Source organism: Capsella rubella, unplaced genomic scaffold (genome assembly GCF_000375325.1).
Source record: "Capsella rubella cultivar Monte Gargano unplaced genomic scaffold, Caprub1_0 scaffold_6, whole genome shotgun sequence".
In the NCBI taxonomy this organism is placed as follows: domain Eukaryota; kingdom Viridiplantae; phylum Streptophyta; class Magnoliopsida; order Brassicales; family Brassicaceae; genus Capsella; species Capsella rubella.
Window position 1 is genome coordinate 1,485,528 of NW_006238918.1, and position 20,385 is coordinate 1,505,912.

The 20,385-nt window shown below is 36.4% G+C and overlaps 6 protein-coding genes across 6 annotated transcripts; 3 read left to right on the top strand and 3 right to left on the bottom strand.

Annotated features, from left to right (window-relative positions):
• Window positions 1-624: 624 nt before the first annotated feature.
• Window positions 625-2,611, bottom strand: LOC17882295. Its single transcript, XM_006288160.2, has 4 exons — window positions 2,301-2,611; window positions 1,246-1,900; window positions 932-1,150; window positions 625-829 (listed from the first exon to the last, which is right to left on the bottom strand). The coding sequence occupies exons 1-4, from the start codon at window positions 2,380-2,382 to the stop codon at window positions 814-816; spliced, it is 972 nt and encodes a 323-aa protein (XP_006288222.1). The 5' UTR covers window positions 2,383-2,611; the 3' UTR covers window positions 625-813.
• Window positions 2,612-2,806: 195 nt separating this feature from the next.
• LOC17882309 (cysteine proteinase inhibitor 7) lies at window positions 2,807-4,426 on the bottom strand. The gene is made up of 4 exons (XM_006288374.2): window positions 4,078-4,426; window positions 3,559-3,772; window positions 3,204-3,349; window positions 2,807-3,110 (listed from the first exon to the last, which is right to left on the bottom strand). Exons 1-4 carry the CDS (start codon window positions 4,315-4,317, stop codon window positions 3,000-3,002), a joined length of 711 nt encoding a protein of 236 aa, XP_006288436.2. The 5' UTR covers window positions 4,318-4,426; the 3' UTR covers window positions 2,807-2,999.
• Window positions 4,427-5,429: 1,003 nt separating this feature from the next.
• LOC17882697 (zinc finger protein KNUCKLES) lies at window positions 5,430-6,070 on the top strand. The gene has a single exon (XM_006289989.2). The coding sequence runs from the start codon at window positions 5,430-5,432 to the stop codon at window positions 5,970-5,972; it is 543 nt and encodes a 180-aa protein (XP_006290051.1). The 3' UTR covers window positions 5,973-6,070.
• Window positions 6,071-6,202: 132 nt separating this feature from the next.
• LOC17881373 (putative SWI/SNF-related matrix-associated actin-dependent regulator of chromatin subfamily A member 3-like 1) lies at window positions 6,203-9,312 on the top strand. The gene is made up of 3 exons (XM_006287003.2): window positions 6,203-7,779; window positions 7,863-8,154; window positions 8,225-9,312. The coding sequence occupies exons 1-3, from the start codon at window positions 6,343-6,345 to the stop codon at window positions 9,034-9,036; spliced, it is 2,541 nt and encodes an 846-aa protein (XP_006287065.1). The 5' UTR covers window positions 6,203-6,342; the 3' UTR covers window positions 9,037-9,312.
• A 2,734-nt stretch (window positions 9,313-12,046) lies between these two features.
• On the top strand, window positions 12,047-15,332 carry LOC17882586 (probable mediator of RNA polymerase II transcription subunit 26b). The gene is made up of 8 exons (XM_006287671.2): window positions 12,047-13,266; window positions 13,358-13,426; window positions 13,507-13,589; window positions 13,680-13,732; window positions 13,853-14,002; window positions 14,095-14,387; window positions 14,469-14,550; window positions 14,650-15,332. The coding sequence occupies exons 1-8, from the start codon at window positions 12,763-12,765 to the stop codon at window positions 14,763-14,765; spliced, it is 1,350 nt and encodes a 449-aa protein (XP_006287733.1). The 5' UTR covers window positions 12,047-12,762; the 3' UTR covers window positions 14,766-15,332.
• A 1,935-nt stretch (window positions 15,333-17,267) lies between these two features.
• Window positions 17,268-18,660, bottom strand: LOC17882881 (autophagy-related protein 18e). Its single transcript, XM_023781905.1, has 3 exons — window positions 17,923-18,660; window positions 17,493-17,779; window positions 17,268-17,373 (listed from the first exon to the last, which is right to left on the bottom strand). The coding sequence occupies exons 1-3, from the start codon at window positions 18,658-18,660 to the stop codon at window positions 17,268-17,270; spliced, it is 1,131 nt and encodes a 376-aa protein (XP_023637673.1).
• Window positions 18,661-20,385: the final 1,725 nt, after the last annotated feature.

Genomic DNA, 20,385 nt, shown 5'->3' on the forward strand with positions numbered 1-20,385 from the left:
TGCCAGTCAGAAACTGAATCCCAGGATCTGATGCTCTCCTATCCTTAATCATGCCTTATTTAACTATTTTATCATGTACCAGAAAGAATCAGTTATTTATGTGACCAAACTCAATCAAAATTTGTTTCTATAATAATTAATCATAATCCTTGATTAATGAGAACTCTATAGGTTAAACTGCATTTGTGTACATTGGGTAGAGAGGGAGCAATTAAAAGCAATGATGGTGGGTTCATTAGCTGGCATGTTTCTTCTGATCTGTTTCTATAAAAGTCATACCCTTTTTATAAGTCCTTTTTATTATTTACTTCATTTTTGGCAATAAAACTATGAATGCCATAATATCAAGGCACGTTTCAAATGATCAATCTAGAAAATGGTTGAATAAAATTTATTTCATTGTTGGTAAAGTTAATGAACCTAAACATGAATTCCAAGTTGCATTCAATCAGAAGAATCAACGATATTATAATTCTTTGGAATATTGGAAATACGTTGACCATAAGAACAAAATATATGATCATGGTGATGGACTCATAAAACTCCAGACCTCCACATCTATCTACTATTAATGGGCCACAAGCTTTACAGGCCCGCCAATGTAGAGAAGCCTTGTAACAAAAGAAAGGGAATGCTTGCAGATTTTGGATTTCGTTGCGAAAGCTGGATAATAATATTAATATTTGTAACAACAAATCATAGAGATGTCTTGACATGAAAAGAGGCCAATGTTTGCAACAAGAGTAGAAAATCTAAAGCTACATTAACAAAACCTGTTTGGATACAAGACATTGGGCTGAAAACGAGGAACCGTCAGGGATTCGGGTGCCTGCAACCAAGAAGAAGAAAGACTGAGCACAATATGGTCAATGCAAGAGACTCTAGTGTTTAAACGAAGAACGCAAGCAAAGTATCTAAGAGTGAAATTAACCTGAAAATATGTGCGTCTGAGGCGTTCAACGTTTGAGCATAAGTCATAGTGGCACTAGGCCACTCTGTATAAGAAGGTGCAGTCATACCCGGGTTTAAGGGGTGTCCATAGTTTAGGCTGGCTTGACTTCTTGGCATCTGCGGGAAAAATGCGTCAGGGAATGGCAGCTGAATCGGCATCGGACTGAAGTTTTGTACCGGTGGTGTAACCCTCACGTACCTACAATACCACCAAAACAACAGTTAATTTTGACAAGGAAACCATGGCGGAAAGGTTGTTATTATCATTAGAGGCAATTCATGGGTTAGCTTAACCTGTTACGGTCATAATCAGGATCATAACGATCCTTCTCTCTATCTCTAATAATGGCAACCCGAGAAGTCCGTCCTGATTCTCTGATAACACCATTTCTCTCTAGATCAACAGGATTACTGTTATTATTTATTACCACTCCAGTCTCATTTCTACTCGGACATTGATTATTATGTTTTGTGTCAAGATGAGCAGGAGGAGCAGGAGCTCGTATTGACGAATCCTCAGAGTCTGAACTGCTAGGGCTATTAAAGATACGAGCCCGAGCTTTATCATACTCTTCTTTTCTCTCTTCAACGCTTCTCAAGAGATTCTTTTCAACCCCTGATCCACTACCTGTCCCACCAGATCCTCTGTTGGGTCTAGGCTTGATTGCGATTTTGAAACCTTCAGGCCTACCATGAATCTCAGGTTGCTTCACAGGAATCTCAGACAAACAGACAAATGGGTATCTACTTTCTGCTGTTTTGGTCGCCAGGATTCTGTTCCCTGAGCCATCAACACCACCACCGTCTAAAGCCGTGGTAAACAGCCCGTAATGTTGAGCAACACGGTGTGCAATCAGACGAAGATAAGATGTTGGCAAAGGCTGGAACTCATATTGTTGCTGCTCTGGACTTTGAAAAAACTTCTGTATATCGAGCTCCATACGCAAAACTGGCATACCGAGAAGAAAATAAAAGAGATAGGGAACATTATCATCCATCCATTGACCATGATGCTTATACATATACAGGAAGAGAACAAATTAAACAAAACGATTCTTTAAACAGAACAATTGCATTCTTAATTCAGAATAATTGAGCTAATGGAGTAGTGATTCTGATATTCCTAAAGCAATAGCCATGGATCTAATCATCAAGTATGAAAGCCAAACCCTAATACCTTAAGGAAATCGACCAAAACCCTAAACCAGAACAACAAATTTAAGAAACCCAGAATTATATGAGACAATAACAAACCCTATATAGACAACAACCGCTAGAGACATAACCTTATCAGATCAATTCCAACAAATTAACTACAAATTAAAGGGCTTTCAGAAAAATTGACTTACTGGTGAGACGATGACGAGGGTTCTGAAGAGCTTCGACCAAAAAAGGATCCACCATAGCTTCCTTCTCGCTCATAGCGGCCATGGACGGATGGTTTCTTCTCGATCTTAGTTTTGAGTTTAACCCCGTCGAAACAAGGGAAACGAAACCGATGAGATCAGAAAGGATTGAAATTTCGTGAGGGGAATTGAATTGGAGAGATTGAGAAGCAAATCGGTGAGATGACGAAATCGAATTCCAAATCCAAGAGGGTCAAGGAACGAAAAGACCTTATCGACCCTTTATCTCTCTCTCTCTCTCGGACACAAAATAAAACTAGTGGGGAGAATAAAATAAGAGAAAGTTGCAGCCTTTGATTTTTTATTTTTTAATAATTTAACCCAAAACGTTTTCCAATTTGAATATTTTCCCAAAGTTGTTCTCTTTGGGGCCAAATTCTAGAGAATAGAGATGACAACTTTTCACTTTGGGTCATATCATTTGGTGTGGTCGGTTATGTAGATTTGGAAGTTCAAACTTTTGAAAGTTTTCAAACATATAACTTTACATATGAAGAAGTCATGTAATCGTTTACACGAAGCACTGTTTAGAAGCAAACAAGCACCATGTTTATTTTCATTATACACAGCAGTCTTTTAGTGTATTCTATAAAAGCTCTATTTACACATGTTGTCACAAAACCCAAAAGCTATTCACAACTTCTACTGATACTTGCCGTTTCCATACTTCATCACTTCAACCATGAACTTCTCCAGTTTGTTGCCTCTCTCTAGCTTCAGAAGCAGTTCGAATTTCACACGGTCTTCAACCACCTGCGCGTCAAGAAAATAATCCCATTACCTAATTAGATGCTATGGCGGTCTGTTGATTCAAAAATTATAGTGAACATATGGAAACAACTCAACCTTTGCCCTGGCTAGGATTATATCTATGAGTTTATAAGGGTACAGCGAGTTTGATTTCTGCTGAATCGATTTCATGGCGTGCTTTGCTGCCTCCTGGACTTCAGGGTTATTTGTTGATACCACTCTCCAGTCAATTTTTTTGCCATCTGCCTCAAGCAGGGCAAAGAGATCAAGAAACACAAAAACAGATGCATCCCAAAGACTAAATTACTCGGTTCATTAACTTTTCAGTAACTAGCTGATCATAAGATCTGCTTTTCAGTAACTAGCTGATCAAAAGAATGAAAAGCAGATCATAGTTTACATATTACCAAACCCGACACGGAGTATTGATGTTCACTTCACAGTTGTTTACCTGGTTTCAAGCCAAGGTCGGAAATAGTGAAAGAGGGGATAACATTCTTAAACTCTTGAAGCTGCTTAAAGTTCATCCATGGCTTTACCCAAACTTTAGCTTCATACATCTTCTTCTCTCCAGCTTCGATAACTTCAAGAGTAAGATGGTAGAGCTTACCAGCAACCACCTGCTCTGTTGCCTTTAACACTCTAGCAAGCTCAAGAACAGCATTCTACGCATAAAAACCATAGACCAATAGAAAAATATCAAAACAAAACCTGATTAGCCATATAAGGAATAAACAGAGTGAAGAGAGAAATCATAAACTTCTTTAAACTCTACTCTCCAATCTCTAAATCAAAATTAGACACGAAAATCACTTGAATTTACGATTGTAAAAATTATAAATTTAGGATCCAAAATTCGAAGAGAAAAACACACAGGAGACGCTAGTGGGAGTATAGTCTTAGTGAAACACATAACAATCCTAAACCCTAATTGCAGAGAATATACAAATTAGGTTGGAGGAAACCAAACCTCTCGTCTGTTGTGTTCTTGAACAGCAAAGAGTGCAATATCGTCGATCTCTTCCCCACCGTTCCGATCATTCATGGAACCACTTAATCCACCAAGCTTCATCCTTACGATGTTGTTGTTGTTGGCGTCGTTGAATGTTCCTATTTCTTCTCTGCAGATCACAAACTGGCCAAATTCAGGAAGAAGAACCAACGACACGCAAATCAACATCATCATCACCGAAGCTCGTCTCATCTCCATCTTTCCCAGTGAACTTCTCCGATTCCCAAGTTTCCGATCTAAAACTCCGACGAGAATTTTCTTCCGAGTAAGACACCTAACAGTCGGGGGTGGTTTCTTTCGCCGGTTAAAGACTGTTTCCGTTTAAGCGAAGCAAAAGCAATATTATGGGCCAATATTTAAGCCCATTATAATTGAGTGTGGACTCATCTGAAGGCCCTTTATGAAATCAATCTATCTCTTTGTTATAATTTACTTCGAAAGTAAATGTTTGAAACTAATATTGGCTATTAAAAGCCATGTATAATAAGAAAAAAAAAAGAAGTCAAAACTGTGCTACAATAATATAATAAAATCATTAAAGTTAATTTTTGATTTGAGAATCAGCTATATAGAGATTTGATTTTGATTTCAGCTATGTATATAGAGATTTGATTGTAAAAACACTTCAATCAGTTTCTATACTCTTCAAAGGTAGTCAAATTTAATTTTATTACTAACTTTTAATAAATATTTTTATTATGTTAATAAAATATGACAGATAATAAAATAACTTTGATATTTCAAAAGTAATGTATATAAAAATATATTAAAATGCAAGCAATAAAAACCCCTAGAAACTAAAAGGTAAATTTTTTTTTGTTTTTGAACAAATAAGCAAAGACACCATCAATGAAATAAGCAATGAAAACCCCTAGAAACTAAAAGGTAATTTTTTTTTTTTGTAAATTTCTTATTTAAGATATGAGATAAAAGTTGACTACATAATGACACTAATTAAATCTTTGAATCATGTTTTCTAAAGTTGACTACATAAAGATCCACTTATCAAATCTTTGAACTCATATATATTTTTTCTTTCAACCATATCCAAAATTTAATAGGGCAAAAGCTATTAACCAAATTCACCCAATTTACTTTGGAAGTAAGGTTTATAACTATTTTTGACTAAACAAATTTCCCAAATATGATACACAAATATGTATAACAATATGCATTTATTTTAAATCAAACCTACAACTTTCCTTAATATTAAAAGTCCATACAATCTATATAAATACCTATCACGATGCAATCATATATGTAAGCATAACTAATCCTGCAAAAATTAAAAGGATCCATTCGATAACGAGATGTTTTCTTCGGGTTTGAGTGATGGTAGTGAAATTAGCGATGATGGCTCTTCCACCGGATCGTTAGAGAATCAGAAATACAAATGTAAATATTGTCCTAAGAGGTTCGATAAATCACAAGCATTGGGTGGCCATCAAAATGCTCACAGAAAGGAGAGAGAGCTCACAAAAAAACGTAATCTTGGCCAATTGAACCAGTCCGGGTTAGATCTGTACAGGTCTTCGTTTTCGTATCCGTATAAATTTCCAAAGGAGTATGCACTTCCACCGGGATTTGAAGAACCTCGTTACAAAGCTGATAGGTTAGAGAATCAAACCATGATGAACGAGTACGACAAATATGCAGAATCCTTAGGTTCTAATTTTGTAGGACAATCCCAACCTCAACCATTATTTTCTCCATCGTCACCATTGAGCTTAGATCTTTGCCTTGGTACTGGTAAACCTCAAACCCAACCGATAGAAACAACCAATGCAGCTGACGAAATGGTTGGAGAGAATGAAAATGATGGCTCTCCTCTTTCTCACTCACTCAAACGGTGAAATTGTAATGTTTACATTCTTTAATTTTCAGTTCAGCTTTTTGATTCTCGACTCTTGTTTAGTGTTAATTTAATAGTCTTGGCTTGTGTCAAATCTTTACTTTAACATTCTGATAAAATTGGTTGTTACTTAAACATTTGAATTCATAATAAAAATAAACATTCTGACTCTCGGGTGTAAATTTACATTTTAAATAGTTTGATCTGCAATCTCAAAAACTTTGTGAGTTGTGTACGATACAAGAATAAGATTATTAAGCGAAAAGAAGGTTCTTTCGAAAAAAAACGAATTTTGAAAAAAAAACCTTCGACCGCTCCTCCGTCTCACTTTTCTGAATTCTTGTGCGGCCTCTCTCCGTTTCAATTGTACCATGGCGAACGAAGAAGACGAAGTTCAATCTCCGTCGCAGCAATCTCAGGACTGTAATACAGAGTCTTATTTGGTAGGTTTCGTAATCGCGAACATAGTAGGGTTACAGTACTACTCAGGCCGAATCAATGGTCGAGAGATGGTTGGTCTGGTTCGAGAACCTTTAAACCCTTACGACGAAAACGCAATTAGGGTACTCAACACTCGATCTGTTCAAGTGGGTCACATCGAGCGTAGAGTGGCAGCCGTTCTCTCGCCGTTGATTGACTCTCACACGATCGTCGCCGAAGGTATTGTACCCAATACTCGTTCTAACTCCAATAGGTACAAAATTCCATGTCAAATTCACGTTTTTGCGAATTTAGAAGACTCCCCTGCTGTGAAATCTACGATTTCTAGAGCTGGGTTAGTATTGATTTCGGATTCAGATACATCGTTTGGGTTATCTGAGGCTGTTGTGGTCAAGGAACAGATGGGCAATGGAGATAAGAAGAGTGTAGACAAGATTTTCAAACTGGTTGATCAGAATGTTGTGAAGTTAGAGGGGAAATTGGTTGCGGTTGAGCCACCTAGGGAAGTGATTAAGTCAGAACTGCTTGCTCATCAGAAGGAAGGATTGGGCTGGTTACTCCATAGGGAGAAATCTGCGGAACTTCCTCCCTTCTGGGAGGAGAAAGATGGAGACTTCTTGAATGTCTTGACAAATTACCGCTCTGATAAGCGGCCTGAACCTTTGCGTGGAGGGGTGTTTGCTGATGATATGGGATTGGGTAAGACCCTTACTTTGCTCTCCTTGATAGCTTTTGACAGATATGGCAATACCTCCACCAGTACGCCAACGGAAGAACCTGTGGATGTAGAAAAGATTGAAAACAAGGGTAAAAAGAGGGGAAGAGGCAAGATCAGTGAAAGTCGAACTCGAAAGAAGCTTAAATCTGATAATGTTGTTGGTATGAATGTGTCTCAAAAGACAACCTTGATCGTTTGTCCACCTTCTGTGTTTTCAGCATGGATTACACAGTTAGAGGAGCATACTGTACCGGGAATCTTGAAGGTGTATATGTATCATGGTGGCGAAAGGACTGACGATGTTAATGAGCTTATGAAGTATGATATAGTGCTGACTACTTACAGCATTTTAGCTGTGGAGGAATCGTGGGAAGATTCTCCTGTCAAGAAGATGGAATGGCTAAGAATAATTCTTGATGAGGCACACACCATTAAGAATGCAAACGCTCAACAGAGTCGAGCCGTTTGTAATTTGAAGGCTTCCCGCAGATGGGCTGTCACGGGAACTCCTATTCAGAATGGTTCATTTGATCTGTACTCTTTGATGGCGTTTCTCCGGTTTGAACCATTTTCAATTAAGAGTTATTGGCGAAGCTTGATACAGCGCCCGCTTGGTCAAGGGGACAAAAAGGGGCTTTCACGTCTGCAGGTAAAACATTATACACATTTGACCCTGTTTTAAAGTTTTGCTCTTTGGTGGAAAAAAGTTATTCAATTACACGTTTTTTTCAGGTCTTAATGGCTACAATTTCGTTGAGGAGAACAAAAGAAAAGAGTTTGATTGGTTTGCCACTTAAGACTGTTGAAACTTGTTATGTTGAACTTTCTCTGGAAGAACGTCAGTTATATGATCACATGGAAGGAGAAGCCAAAGGTGTTGTGCAGAATCTTATAAACAGTGGTAGCTTGATGCGCAACTACTCAACGGTTTTGAGTATTATCTTACGGCTTAGACAGCTTTGTGATGACATTTCCCTATGCCCACCAGAATTAAGATCTTTTATCACTTCTACATCTGTCGAAGGTAAAAACAAAATAGTTACATATTCTTACTTTTGTTGCAAACCATAAATCTGTGTGCCTTTGTGAAACAGATGTAACTGATAAGCCAGAGCTATTGCAAAAGCTGGTGGCAGTATTGCAAGATGGCGAAGATTTTGACTGTCCAATTTGCATTTCGCCACCACAAGATATCATCATCACTCGATGTGCTCACATCTTTTGCAGGGCTTGTATTCTTCAAACTCTTCAAAGAAGTAAACCATTGTGCCCTCTTTGTCGTGGCTCTCTTACTCAATCCGATCTCTACAATGCTCCTCCTCCTCCTCCGGATTCTACCAACACCGATGGAGGAGACACCACATCTTCAACAAAATCATCAAAGGTCTCAGCTTTGCTATCCCTGCTGATGCAATCAAGACAAGAAAACCCCAACACAAAGTCTGTTGTATTCTCTCAGTTCAGGAAGATGCTGCTTCTACTAGAAATACCGCTAAAAGCTGCGGGTTTCACCATCTTACGCTTGGATGGATCAATGACTGTGAAAAAACGCACCCAGGTCATTGGAGAATTTGGGAATCCGGAGTTCACAGGACCTGTGGTGTTGCTCGCGAGCCTCAAGGCCTCTGGTGCAGGCATAAACCTAACTGCAGCATCAAGGGTTTACATGTTCGAGCCGTGGTGGAACCCTGCAGTTGAAGAACAGGCCATGGATAGGATTCATAGGATTGGGCAGAAACAAGAGGTCAAAATGATAAGGATGATTGCGAGAAACAGTATTGAAGAGAGGGTCCTTGAGCTTCAGCAGAAGAAGAAGAATCTAGCGAACGAAGCTTTTAAAAGAAAGAATAGGAAAGACCAGAGAGAGGTTAACGTTGAAGAAGTGGTTGCTCTCATGTCTCTCTGAAGTCTGAACTCTCTGCATCACTTCTTTACTTTCACCGGTTTACTCCTTATCAACTAGACTTCAGTCTCGGTAGTTTTAGTAGTTACGGGTTAGCTTGTAAATGTGTTTTTCTGGTTTCAGTTCGGTTTACTTTTGGTCGGTTTAGTTTGGTTAAAAGACTCCTGTCCGAGACGATTTCGTAATAGTACAACAAGTTTAATACTTTTAGTTCCTTACTAGATATGACTTGACTGGTTAAAAGTGACATTTTATGTTTGTTATATTATCATTAACTCATTACTCATGTGTGATTAGATGAAATTTAGTTGGGGGTTAGATACTTACTTACATATGATGAGGCTTCACCTAACAAGTTTTACTTGACGTCAACACAATTCTCGTTGTTCTAATCTTCAAAAAGTCAAATATATCAAACGGCGTCAAAATACGTAAGGGGCAATTTACTCTTTCTCCATATCGTAAAAGTCACACAACACAAGAACACAACCGTGTCATAAAGATTTATCCTATGCAAATAGTCAACGGTACAAAAAAAAAATATATACAAACACAAGAAAACCGTATAAATCCAAACTAAGTAGCAGAAAAATAATAATATATTCAAGAGTAAAACGAAATTTGGTCAAGAGTGAGTTTTAAACCGTATAAATTTGTTCAAGAGTAAAAATTAAGTCTTTTGACACTTAAAAGCAGAAAAGAAGAAGAAAATTGTTTAGTGATGATGGTGGTAATACAATAAAAGAGGTGTAGAGAAAAATACAAAATTATGATCGTCTTCAAAAAGATGTATAAATATTTCATTCATATATGATGATTCTAATTTCTAACATTAATATTAGCGTAAAGGGTACCAACTACACAAGAAGTAAAATTGTTTGGGAGCAGGTCCGTTACGGCTTGTAGATCCCATTCCCACCTCAGCTTTGCGCTAGCTGTGACGATATCACTAAACCTAAAAAGGGCATAAAAGTAGAGTAATAATGATATAACATGGAAATAAACTTATAATCTTAAACAAAGTACGTAACAATGATTCAAAACGAAGACGAAATTTTTTGAGACTGGTTGATTTGGTAGGTACAAAATATACTAGTATCCGAATAATAAATCGAAACTAAAACATTTTTCATATAGTTTTTTTTTTTTTTTTCATGTAGTTAGAATGGTCGTATATATTAATAGATAGCTTAGAGAATGAATATTATTGATGGATACAAATTTGAAGAATATTACTACAATATTAGACAAGGTAGTAACTCAGATAGATCGTTTAACAAAGTATGATGAGTCAGTGAGTCACACAATGATTAAAAAAAAAAAAAGTGCTGATCAATAGAGAGATAAATATGTCTAAAAGTGCCGTCTTATTATTTATGAAAAAAATAAAAAAATAAAAGATAGTAACGAGACGGACTCGTGGTAGATGGAGTAGTGAATTGTGATATCTCTCTTCTTCTTGCAGAAAACAAAACAACACATTGAACACAACACACAAAATCACGCACCAGTTTCATCGGGTCCACCGTAAAGCAGCCACTATATCTGCCGACGTGTCGGCTATATCAGACGTCCTTCACGTATACGGTGGATGTCTGACAGGGCGGTGAGGCTTAAGCACTCATCGTAAAAAGGGGGTTTCACTTTTCACGCGTTTGGGGTTTGAAGGTGAATTAGATTCTGATTTGGCCACTTTTGCTGTAACTCACCGCCCCCAACAAATCCCCTTCTTCTTCGTTTTGTCACCACATAATAATAATATCATACTATTATTTTTGGATGTGGGATTGATTTTTTGTTGACCATCATTATTAATTGCTTCAAATTCGATACTATCAGAAACTTCGTTAATTTTCTTATTAGGTGCTTCAAGCTGTTTCCATAGTAATACTCTTTAGCTTTATATAATAACTTTGTTAACGCATATCAAACTTCTTAGCTTTTAGTTATGATTGTGGACTACTAGTGCTATCATCTCAAAATATATAGCTACGCTCTTAAGACATGATACACGAACAAAAAAAAATTAAGGATCTCTACACACAGTACTGATTAGATATATAGTTATGTCTTCCTAGTTAATCCGCTATTAGAGATTTTACTAAGTTAATGCTTGGCTGTAAGTTGTAACTTCCATTTAACAAGTTACTCTTATGGCCGTAACAACCATATGGTTGTTATGAGTATTATTTTATTTAGTGTAAAATCTGTGAAGGTTACGAGACTTTTAGTTTGGAGCTGGGAAAATTTTACATTTTCCAAAGTATGATTATGGATTTTTAATAACATTGTAAATCATTTTGTACCTAATCCATAGTACAGAGCAGTATGTTTAAAACATTTGAAAACAGAGAAATACTGTTCTGTCTTACGAATGAATATGAACAAAGAAAGTACCTAATCCGATTCCTTTATATCACTTTGACATGAAATCGTTTTGTTTTGTATCGCTGCGCTGGATTTACCAAAATATAATTTCTACATAACTTTTTTGACTAGAAAGAGTATAGGACAAAACTATATTACATCAGCAGCAGCTTAACGAAAATTAAATTCTCATAACAAAAAAAAAAAAAGTCTTTTGGTAAAATTTTACTTTTGACATTTTTTAACGTGTCCACCATTAAGAAACTTGTAGATGATTCTGTGGTAGTGAAAAAAGAGTTTGACCTTGTTCTGTCACTAATTTAACTTGTGTCGTCGTTCAAGTACAACGCATGTGTGGGGGAAAAAACAATACTATTTGTTTTTATTTTAAAATTTAAATATATACTCTTTAAAAATAATGAAAAGCCAAATAAGACCGATCAGGTCAAAAGAAAAGCCGTAAAGAAAATCCAACTTATTAAAATAAAAAAAATCTCATTTACCAAACATATACAGGAGACTTGTAGAATAATAAATACATCAAAAAAATTATTTAATTTTTTTCTCTTTCTTCAAAGAGAAAATTTAATATAAGTTTTAAAATAAATAAAAAGATTGAGCTTTCTTGTTGAATTGAATTGGGTACCTCCGTACCTGGTTTAACGTAGTAGAAGCAGCAGCACTTGGGTTTTTTTAGATTAGACAACGTAACCAAAACTGTTTCGTGTTTGTCTGTTTTGTTCCTTTTTTTTAATTTCTTCTTCTTCTTCTCATCTCTTCTTCTCTTTCTTTGCGGTGCATTTTTCCTTATTTTCTCGGGAAAATCCTTTCGTGGGCTTTCCGGGAAAGTTTTGTCAGATTCGTTAACAAAAAAAAAAAGATTTTTTAGGAAAGGAAGAAAATAAAAAATACAAAATCTACAGAAATACCAAACAGATTTTGTGTTCATCCCTTATTGATTCTTGTGATCATCACAAATCTTTTTTCGTTTTGATCATTTTGGCAAGAATTTTACCTCTCAAAGTCTCAACCTTTACATTTTTTTTTCTTCTTCTTTCAGTTTGATTTTTTTTTTTTTTTTTTGGTAAGTAAGACATTGAAAAATAAAGATAAAAAATCTTGTGGGTAGATTCAGTATTTTGATTCGGAGCTCTTCTCTTTTTTTGGGATTCAATCTAAACAATCTCAGTCTTGTTCTTCTTCCGTTTCTGGAAAAAATAAATTCTGACTTTTGCCTGAGTTAATTCTTCTTGAGTTTCAATTCAATTGAATTGAATCCGATTTGTTCGATCGAGACAAAAAAACAAAAAAAAAGTCGGATTCGAAATCGATATCAAAGTTTCCATTTAGACGGTTACGGCAATGAAAGCATCATCTTCTTTAGATAGCTGGAGAGAGTACTTCCGGCGAAGAGATTCCGATATATTCGGGATCATCGATCATGCCATCATGGTGGCTGCTGCTGATTGTCCTAACAAATTCAAATCAAGGAGAGACCAAATCGCCGAGCTTCTCTTCTCCTGCAGAGTGAGTCGTTGCGTCGGATGCGACCACCTTGAGCTATCGGTTCCGGGGGAGGACGAGGCCAGTCGCGGCCGTCGAGCTGCCGGGAATGGTGACGGTGGAGCTGCGGCGGTTAATGATGGCGATGAAGATTATGAGGTTGGTGGTAGTAAAGAGAGCAAAGCTAACAGTAGCAGAGGAGATAATAATCACATCGATGAGATGAATTTGAATAGTAATCAGATTGTTAGCAATTATACGTTTGATGAAGCTGAGGCTTTGAGTGATGAGATTGAAGAGTTCTCTGTGATTTCTAAGGAGGTTGGTAGGATCAAAGAGATCTTGCTCAATAAAGATGATGAGGTTTGATCTTAAGTCACAATCTTTGTTTCATTCCATTAATGTGAAAAGCTGCTTGTCTTTTTTATCTGATTGTTTCTTGTTCTTCTTGCAGCCTAACTCGGTGTTACTCGAATCTTTGAGACAGCTTAAGTTGATGTCTTTGAATGTGGATATTCTTAAGGTTGGTTTCTTGGTGGATAGTATATGACGTTTTTGTTGATCTGGGGTGAGTGATGTTAAGGTTTGCGATTATTCTCGCAGAGTACTGAAATTGGAAAGGCTGTTAATGGCCTGAGGAAACATGGTTCTGATAAGATTCGCCAGCTCGCAAAGACACTTATCGCGTATGACCTTTGATCTTTCATTCTTTGGAAATTCTTACTCTTTTGCACCTTTGGAATGTTAGATTGAGTTTTTATGTTGTGTTTATGCAGAGAGTGGAAGGAGTTAGTGGATCAGTGGGTGAATACCACAAAGGAAATTACTGGTAATTACGCTCTCTCTGTCTCGTCTTTCGATCCTTTACGTCTGATAGGCTACGCCACTTATAATTTGGTTTCTTGAATTAGATCCATAGTCTTTGGTTCTAATTTTGTGTTTAAAATAGGTGCTGAAGGTACACCAGAGTCTGCAAACCCATCTGTTGTTGATGAAGAAGAGGAGTTCCCATCGCTTCCATATGATGTTGATATCTTTACACCGGAACCAAATGGATTTGAAATCTCACACTTCTTTGATTCCTTGGACTTTGATGGAAGTGAGTTGGACTACTCTCTTGTTTGCTTGATACCATGTTTTTAGCTCATATGTTCGGTGTATTAATCTTTCCGGGGGGGATGTTTGTATCAGATCCTCGTAACTCTGGGGAATACAACACTAGCCGAGAACACGAAAGAAGGCCACAAAATATCGCCAAGAGAAGACCGGAGGGAACACAAATGAGGATACAAGATGCTCCTTTTAGATCTGTTAAGCCATCATCAGCTACTGGTTCTGATGGGACTAGGAGACCTCTAAAGCAAAGTACAGAGCAAAGGGTGAAGAACGAAACGGTATCTGTTCACAAGTCTGAAAGACCCATGATCCAAAGGAAACCGCTTGTTACAGAACAGAAGCGGAAAGCTCCCGGACCTCAACAAGAAGTGAGTGTGGAAGTCAAAGCTCTTAATTTATCAAATTCTTGGACACATCGTTGACAGTGTTTTTGTTCTTGTCCCTTGCAGAAACTTAAAGGTCTTGACGCAGATGCAAGGTTTGAGTTTGCAAAGAGGAAACTTCAAGAGAGCTACCAGCACCACGAGAATGGTTAGTTTCTTATACTTCCTTTTTGTTACAAATGATTCGACGCATTCTGAAAACAGAAGAACTGATAAACATACAAATATGTTTGTGACCTTGCCACAGCCAAGAAGCAGCGGACAATACAAGTACTTGAAATGATCCCGAAGCAAGGTGTTCAGAAACCTCAAGTCAAGAGACCTGGAATGAGCAACAGGAACTGGACAAACGGGCGAAAATAGCTTCTTCTTCTTCTTGTCTTGTCAAAATGGTGAATAAGTCTCAGAGAAAGATCCACCACGACTACATATACGTACCACACAATACCCGCAATCACTGGTGCAAGGAAGGTAAAACAGAATCTAGCTCAACAAAGCTGGAGACAGAAACAAGCAGAGGAGAAGGAACAGATTCCAACATAACATTACTTAGAAGAAACTGTTTATCTCCTCTGTTGTGTACTGTCTTGGATTCACCAACTGCAGCAGATAGGATCCCCCAATTATTGTTACTTACTGTGTTGTTGTTACTTCTTCTTACGACATTCTTGAGACTTTCGGTACAGTCCTCGGTTTAGTTTCGGTTTTGGGACGCAGAGGGAGAAAGAGAGGTCCCTTTTACACATAAGAATATAAAAACTGTAAAAGAAGGTAGAAAAGCTCATTGGAATTGGACCGGCTCTTCACCTAACTTTTTTTGTATAGTACAATGTGAAATGGTTTGGGACACAATCAATCAATAGAGAAGATGATGATGATGATGACATTTTTTGTATTGCCTTACTAATAAAAATAAAAGTATTTAAACGATATCTATTGGATATGAACGTGATTGTGACAAAATGTTGTTTATTTAATAAATTTTTATGTAGAGGAAAATAAAGAAAAGAAGAAGATGCATTGCATTGAAAGGCATAATAAGGGAAGGGTGGGTGGATAAGAAAAGAGGAGAAGGTGGGAGTTAACGTGGATGGATAGGAATGTTGTTGTTGTTGCATTGTGGTCTTTGTGCGTGTTCTCTCTCGTTATTATTATTAGTATACTATATTTTACTTATATATATAATTATATATCTCTCTCTCGTTATTATTATTAGTATACTATATTTTACTTATATATATAATTATATATCTCTCTCTCTCTCTCTCGGCGTTACGCGTTCAGGCATTTCACCACATGTACCACGTGTATTTCTTCTACACCTTCTTTCTAACTTTTTATTGGAATACTTTGCATAGATAAAAATCTAAATTTTATGGTCACGATTTTTAAGTTTTGTATAAAGGAAACGTACTTTATAGTTTGATTGAGAAAGTAACCAACACACCTTTACTACTAACATTGGACATAAACAAACGTAATGAATTTTGGCGTTGATGGGTGGTGAATCGTATGGATCTGTTGGTTTTTTTTTTTTGTAAATGTGAAAAAATACAAAAAATTGTAAGTCTCTGTACCAAACTGAAAACACATCAACTAATGCGAAGCTCTAAAGTTTTATACATCATTTAACGACATTTTTTAGTCTTCCATTAATTAACTTTTACTAATGTGGAGAAATCATATATACTTTGGAAATATGACTTCAAAATGAGTCATGATTAAGTGAGACATCATCCATCGAATCAACATGGAGTACTTTAATACTACTATTTTCATTGAGAATCAATAAAATTATAATTTTGAAAGTCATTTGTAACTAATCAAATTGACTTATATATAATAGGAGATATAAACATTTATATACTAAAAACTACACTTAATTTCTGATGTGTAACATTCTAGTAAGGGATTAATGAAATGACTCAAATATAAATATAAATATAATCATGTGCTAGTGTTGTTTAATATTTTGGGTTCCTTCCTAGTCATTGGAGTTGGGAAGACTTAAAAATAAATGAAGGCATGTGAAGGCAAATTAAGAGTCGAGAAAATTTGACTATTTCGCGAATTGACCATACCGATTAACGACGACGGCGTTGTTTTTTTTTCCATGCAGAAAAGTCTAACATAAGAAAAGTATCGCATCAGTTCCTGCCGACACAAAATAATTTTAGGTTACCACCATTTTATATATATTATGTGCAATTTAAGATAAATATATAAATAGCTAATCTTTACAAAATTCATTACGTCATAACCGATATATACGGTGGGATAAAGAAATAAGAGTTGACAAATGCAATAACTGTAAAATCTATATTGCGTTTTAATAAGGCCTTATATAAGGGATATGCAAATGTAATGTAACCTTGGAGATTCGAATTGCATACATTCGCGCAAATAGTAGAGGTATAGCTCCTTGCTTCCTCCTATATTATTACTACAAGACTAAAACTATGAAATCAACAACAGAAAGAAAACAGAGTAAGAAATGACTTTCACACACAACTGCAATGTTATGTTCTCTGTCTGTTTCCCGAGACTTTTAATCCAAAGCGTACATAATTTAAAGGTCATCGAAGCGTATATATATAAGTATGATGGCGACAATTCAGAGCTCAGAACGGGTTTGTCGCTGAAGAAACGTGGGAAAACCTTTTTTTCAAGAATGTCGATGACTCGATCTCATGCAAACGGTGGTTTTGTATTGAACTAAAAAGGCACCCTCTGGATGAAACATTCCATGAGAGATTCGAATGAAAGCAAAAGGATCGGGATAATACAAAATTGTTTGTTTGAGTTTTATATATAAACGGTAAAGAATAAATTGTAAGAAGAACATGAGTTGTGTTGATCGCAATATTATACAACTATTGTGTCGCTCGTCTCTTGTAAGGAGAAGAAGCATTTATGTTCCAACTCCACCATCTGTCCACCATCTGCTTGATCAAATCTGTACCTCCGGAAACTTCACATTTTCCGGCCATAAATTCCGACCATTAGATGAGGATAAAACAATCAGACTTTCCAAAAAGAGCCAAAGTAGAGTCAAGTCATAGAAACTAAAGAAGAGATATTAAAGCTTACCTTCCATCTATGCCTACGAGAAGAACATTGTTCTCTGATCCAAAACCTACGATGAACTTGGTGGAAGCTGGCAGTGAGAACTGAGCAAACGACCTTTCATTTTCGTAGAAATACTTCGGTAAGATCCCTCTTATGAATGACGACGAAGAAGCAGGACTATAACTAAGAATGTCAGGTCTCAAACGGAATACATGGAGAGTCCCTTTATCACTCGATGCAGCGACCCATCTCAGATTCGAAGAGCTTGCAAGGTTATAGATCTCTGCTCTTTCCATTCCTCTCCGAAACTTCACCAAGAAAACCAAACATATCAAACTTATACTTAAAGTAACTTAATTACAAAAGTACATGATCACAACAACAACAAAAAAAAACGCAAATATATTTAGGGTTTAACAAAAAAAACAATTAGAGTTAATTAAGTAGCTACCTCTTGTAAGAGAGTGCCATCAAGAGCGTTAAAAATCCTGATAAGAGTTCCTTTAGTGCTAGCGGTCGCAAGAAGACTTCCATCGATTGTCAAAGTCATGCAAGCAATAGCAGAATCATGTGCTTTTATATATTTGATTACATTCCGTTTCAAGTCATGGACCTGAACTTGTCCCGGATGAAACCCTGGACAAGCCAAGACTGCTTTCGTCTCCACGTGAGAGATGCAACACAATCCTTTAGGGTTCATGGAGGTTTCGATCACACGGTAAACCTTAAGGGTGTTGAAACTGTAGACGTAGACTTTTTGTTTCAGGACAACCACAATGTGTTCTCTCGTCAGTTTCACAGCGATAACTTCTGATTTAAAAGCGAGCTCGCAGAAGCACGTGTTTCTATGATCGTCCCAAACGAAGACTTTGTGAGGAGGGTACTCGGAATTGTTGTAGCCGTTGCCAACAAGAGCAAATAGGTTAGAAAGGAAGAGCATCTCGGCGGTTTTGAAGCCTAATTCGTGGGGAGCACGGCTGATGCTTTTCTTGATCATTGGGTTGCAACTATACACATCGAACCCTCGATTTGTTCCGACAATGAAACCGCTATAGTCTTGGTTCCAAGCTACGGATAACACCTTCAAGTCACCCTTGGCTTCAAGATCACGTGGCGAATCCGAAGTTTCAGATTTTGAAAGCGTTAATATGCCACGGACTCCACGGACTCTTGAGAGCATCGAATTCATTCTTCTTCTTTTTTTTTTCTTGTTTTCAAACCAAAACCACAGTCCACAGAAGAAAGAGCAAAGAGACGAGAGAGGCTTTATTTAAAATATCAAAAGCTTCTCATAAAAAGTTGGGAAATCTTGTTGATAGTTTGGTATTTTATAAAAGTAAAAAGATTCCTAAATAGAGTACAAATAGGAAGAGACTCCAAACGATATCAATTCTAATTTAATACTTTTATGGAATTTTAAAACCAAATATATTTATATCAAAACGATAACGTCTCATTAAAAAGAGAATATACACGTCTTTATCTAAGACATATTTTTGATAAATACTAATATCCAACCCTTAAATTGTGTATATATTTAATTATTTGTTAAAGGGTTTTCATTAAAACTAAATGGATACAATGTTTTAAGTCGCAAAAGAAAAAAGAGAAAAACACATTTGACTTAAAAAAATTAATGAAATAAACTGAACACAACCTACACTTAACTACGGCTGACTTAAAAACGAAGAAGGACTATGACTGATCCTTGAAATCAAACATGCCGAATCTTTGTTGTGAATAGTTACATGATCTTCTTATAGATTTGGGATGTCGAGAGTCTTACATATATGTGTGAATTTTATTGCTAAATTCTTTCCATATATTCATATGTAGTTTTTTAGTACGGTCGACGATCGGATGCTCCATTCATTTAGGGCGTTGCGTGCCATGCATGCAGCAAACGCATCAGAGACGTCATTATCTTCAAGCATCTCATCTATCCTTTCTTAATTTGGCATCTTATTCACCATCTAATTAATGGATTCAAAAGAGATCCTCAAGTTTCAGGAAAAGAATCAGATGTGTTTTTGTTGGTCATAAATCCTGAAACTCTAAGGAGACAGGTTTGACATTGATGGTTGCTTTCAAAATCATTGAGTTAACAGTAACAAAAGAGCTCAATCATGAGTCTTTGAGGCACGTACAGGTGAAAAATCATACTACTACTAATGTCACTTCATAGTCAATCTTCGTGGATTAATAATCCATCATTGTTCATTATTCATTTAGTTAGACCAAACCCAACCTAATGAATTTGGAGGGGACTTGAAAAGCAAATCTCATAGTACAGCCACACAGTGCTAGATAGAAATATATTATCATAAGCCAATATCTTTGATCCTGATCTCTTGTGTTCTTACACTTTATGCACCTAATTCTGTTAAATGCAATTAATCAAATTTAAACAGAAACCCCAACTTGCAGTGGTTGGTAATTTGGTAAATAATCCCTACACACAAAATTCACACTTTACCTTTTATAGTGGTTAAAAAGTCTTGCAGATGGGTCTCTTCAAAACCCAACATAATTAAACCTACTTTTGTGGTAAATGTTTGTTTGTGGATAACTTTTTATATCAATTTTGATGTGTTTTATGAAACAAAGCAGAATCTAACGACCAGTAAAAAGTTAATTAGAAAACAAAATTAAACACATCTAGTTGTATATTGTGGTTAATTTTTATAAAATTCTGATGAGATCGATCACTACCTTTTATAATTTCTTGATTTGCATGCTGTATAATGCAAAGCAAAGGCAAAAAAGCAAAATATTCTTTAATTTGTGTAGTGTCTTTTGTCTCTTAAAGAACAAATCAAAGAAGCAAAAAATGGGATATGCTTTTGCTTTTCTTTCCCTCCTTTCTTTGCGGTGTCTTTGCTTTTTAATTTCCTTTACATATTATTTTGAATTT

What these genes read in the sequence shown, in the direction of transcription:
- LOC17881373 (XM_006287003.2), top strand. Translation starts at nt 6,343, where the DNA reads ATGGCGAACGAAGAAGACGAAGTTCAATCTCCGTCGCAGCAATCTCAG. An exon ending in AGGGGCTTTCACGTCTGCAG is followed by an intron (nt 7,780 to 7,862) that starts GTAAAACATTAT and finishes CGTTTTTTTCAG; the next exon opens with GTCTTAATGGCTACAATTTC. An exon ending in CACTTCTACATCTGTCGAAG is followed by an intron (nt 8,155 to 8,224) that starts GTAAAAACAAAA and finishes TTTGTGAAACAG; the next exon opens with ATGTAACTGATAAGCCAGAG.
- LOC17882309 (XM_006288374.2), bottom strand. Translation starts at nt 4,317, where the DNA reads ATGGAGATGAGACGAGCTTCGGTGATGATGATGTTGATTTGCGTGTCG. An exon ending in AAGAACACAACAGACGAGAG is followed by an intron (nt 3,773 to 4,077) that starts GTTTGGTTTCCT and finishes TTTTATGCGTAG; the next exon opens with AATGCTGTTCTTGAGCTTGC. An exon ending in TAATCCTAGCCAGGGCAAAG is followed by an intron (nt 3,111 to 3,203) that starts GTTGAGTTGTTT and finishes CTTGACGCGCAG; the next exon opens with GTGGTTGAAGACCGTGTGAA.
- LOC17882697 (XM_006289989.2), top strand. Translation starts at nt 5,430, where the DNA reads ATGTTTTCTTCGGGTTTGAGTGATGGTAGTGAAATTAGCGATGATGGC.
- LOC17882586 (XM_006287671.2), top strand. Translation starts at nt 12,763, where the DNA reads ATGAAAGCATCATCTTCTTTAGATAGCTGGAGAGAGTACTTCCGGCGA. An exon ending in TGAATGTGGATATTCTTAAG is followed by an intron (nt 13,427 to 13,506) that starts GTTGGTTTCTTG and finishes TTATTCTCGCAG; the next exon opens with AGTACTGAAATTGGAAAGGC. An exon ending in CTACCAGCACCACGAGAATG is followed by an intron (nt 14,551 to 14,649) that starts GTTAGTTTCTTA and finishes ACCTTGCCACAG; the next exon opens with CCAAGAAGCAGCGGACAATA.
- LOC17882295 (XM_006288160.2), bottom strand. Translation starts at nt 2,382, where the DNA reads ATGGCCGCTATGAGCGAGAAGGAAGCTATGGTGGATCCTTTTTTGGTC. An exon ending in CCCTCGTCATCGTCTCACCA is followed by an intron (nt 1,901 to 2,300) that starts GTAAGTCAATTT and finishes TCGGTATGCCAG; the next exon opens with TTTTGCGTATGGAGCTCGAT. An exon ending in CCTGATTATGACCGTAACAG is followed by an intron (nt 1,151 to 1,245) that starts GTTAAGCTAACC and finishes GTGGTATTGTAG; the next exon opens with GTACGTGAGGGTTACACCAC.
- LOC17882881 (XM_023781905.1), bottom strand. Translation starts at nt 18,660, where the DNA reads ATGAATTCGATGCTCTCAAGAGTCCGTGGAGTCCGTGGCATATTAACG. An exon ending in ATGGCACTCTCTTACAAGAG is followed by an intron (nt 17,780 to 17,922) that starts GTAGCTACTTAA and finishes TTCTTGGTGAAG; the next exon opens with TTTCGGAGAGGAATGGAAAG. An exon ending in CTCGTAGGCATAGATGGAAG is followed by an intron (nt 17,374 to 17,492) that starts GTAAGCTTTAAT and finishes GAAAATGTGAAG; the next exon opens with TTTCCGGAGGTACAGATTTG.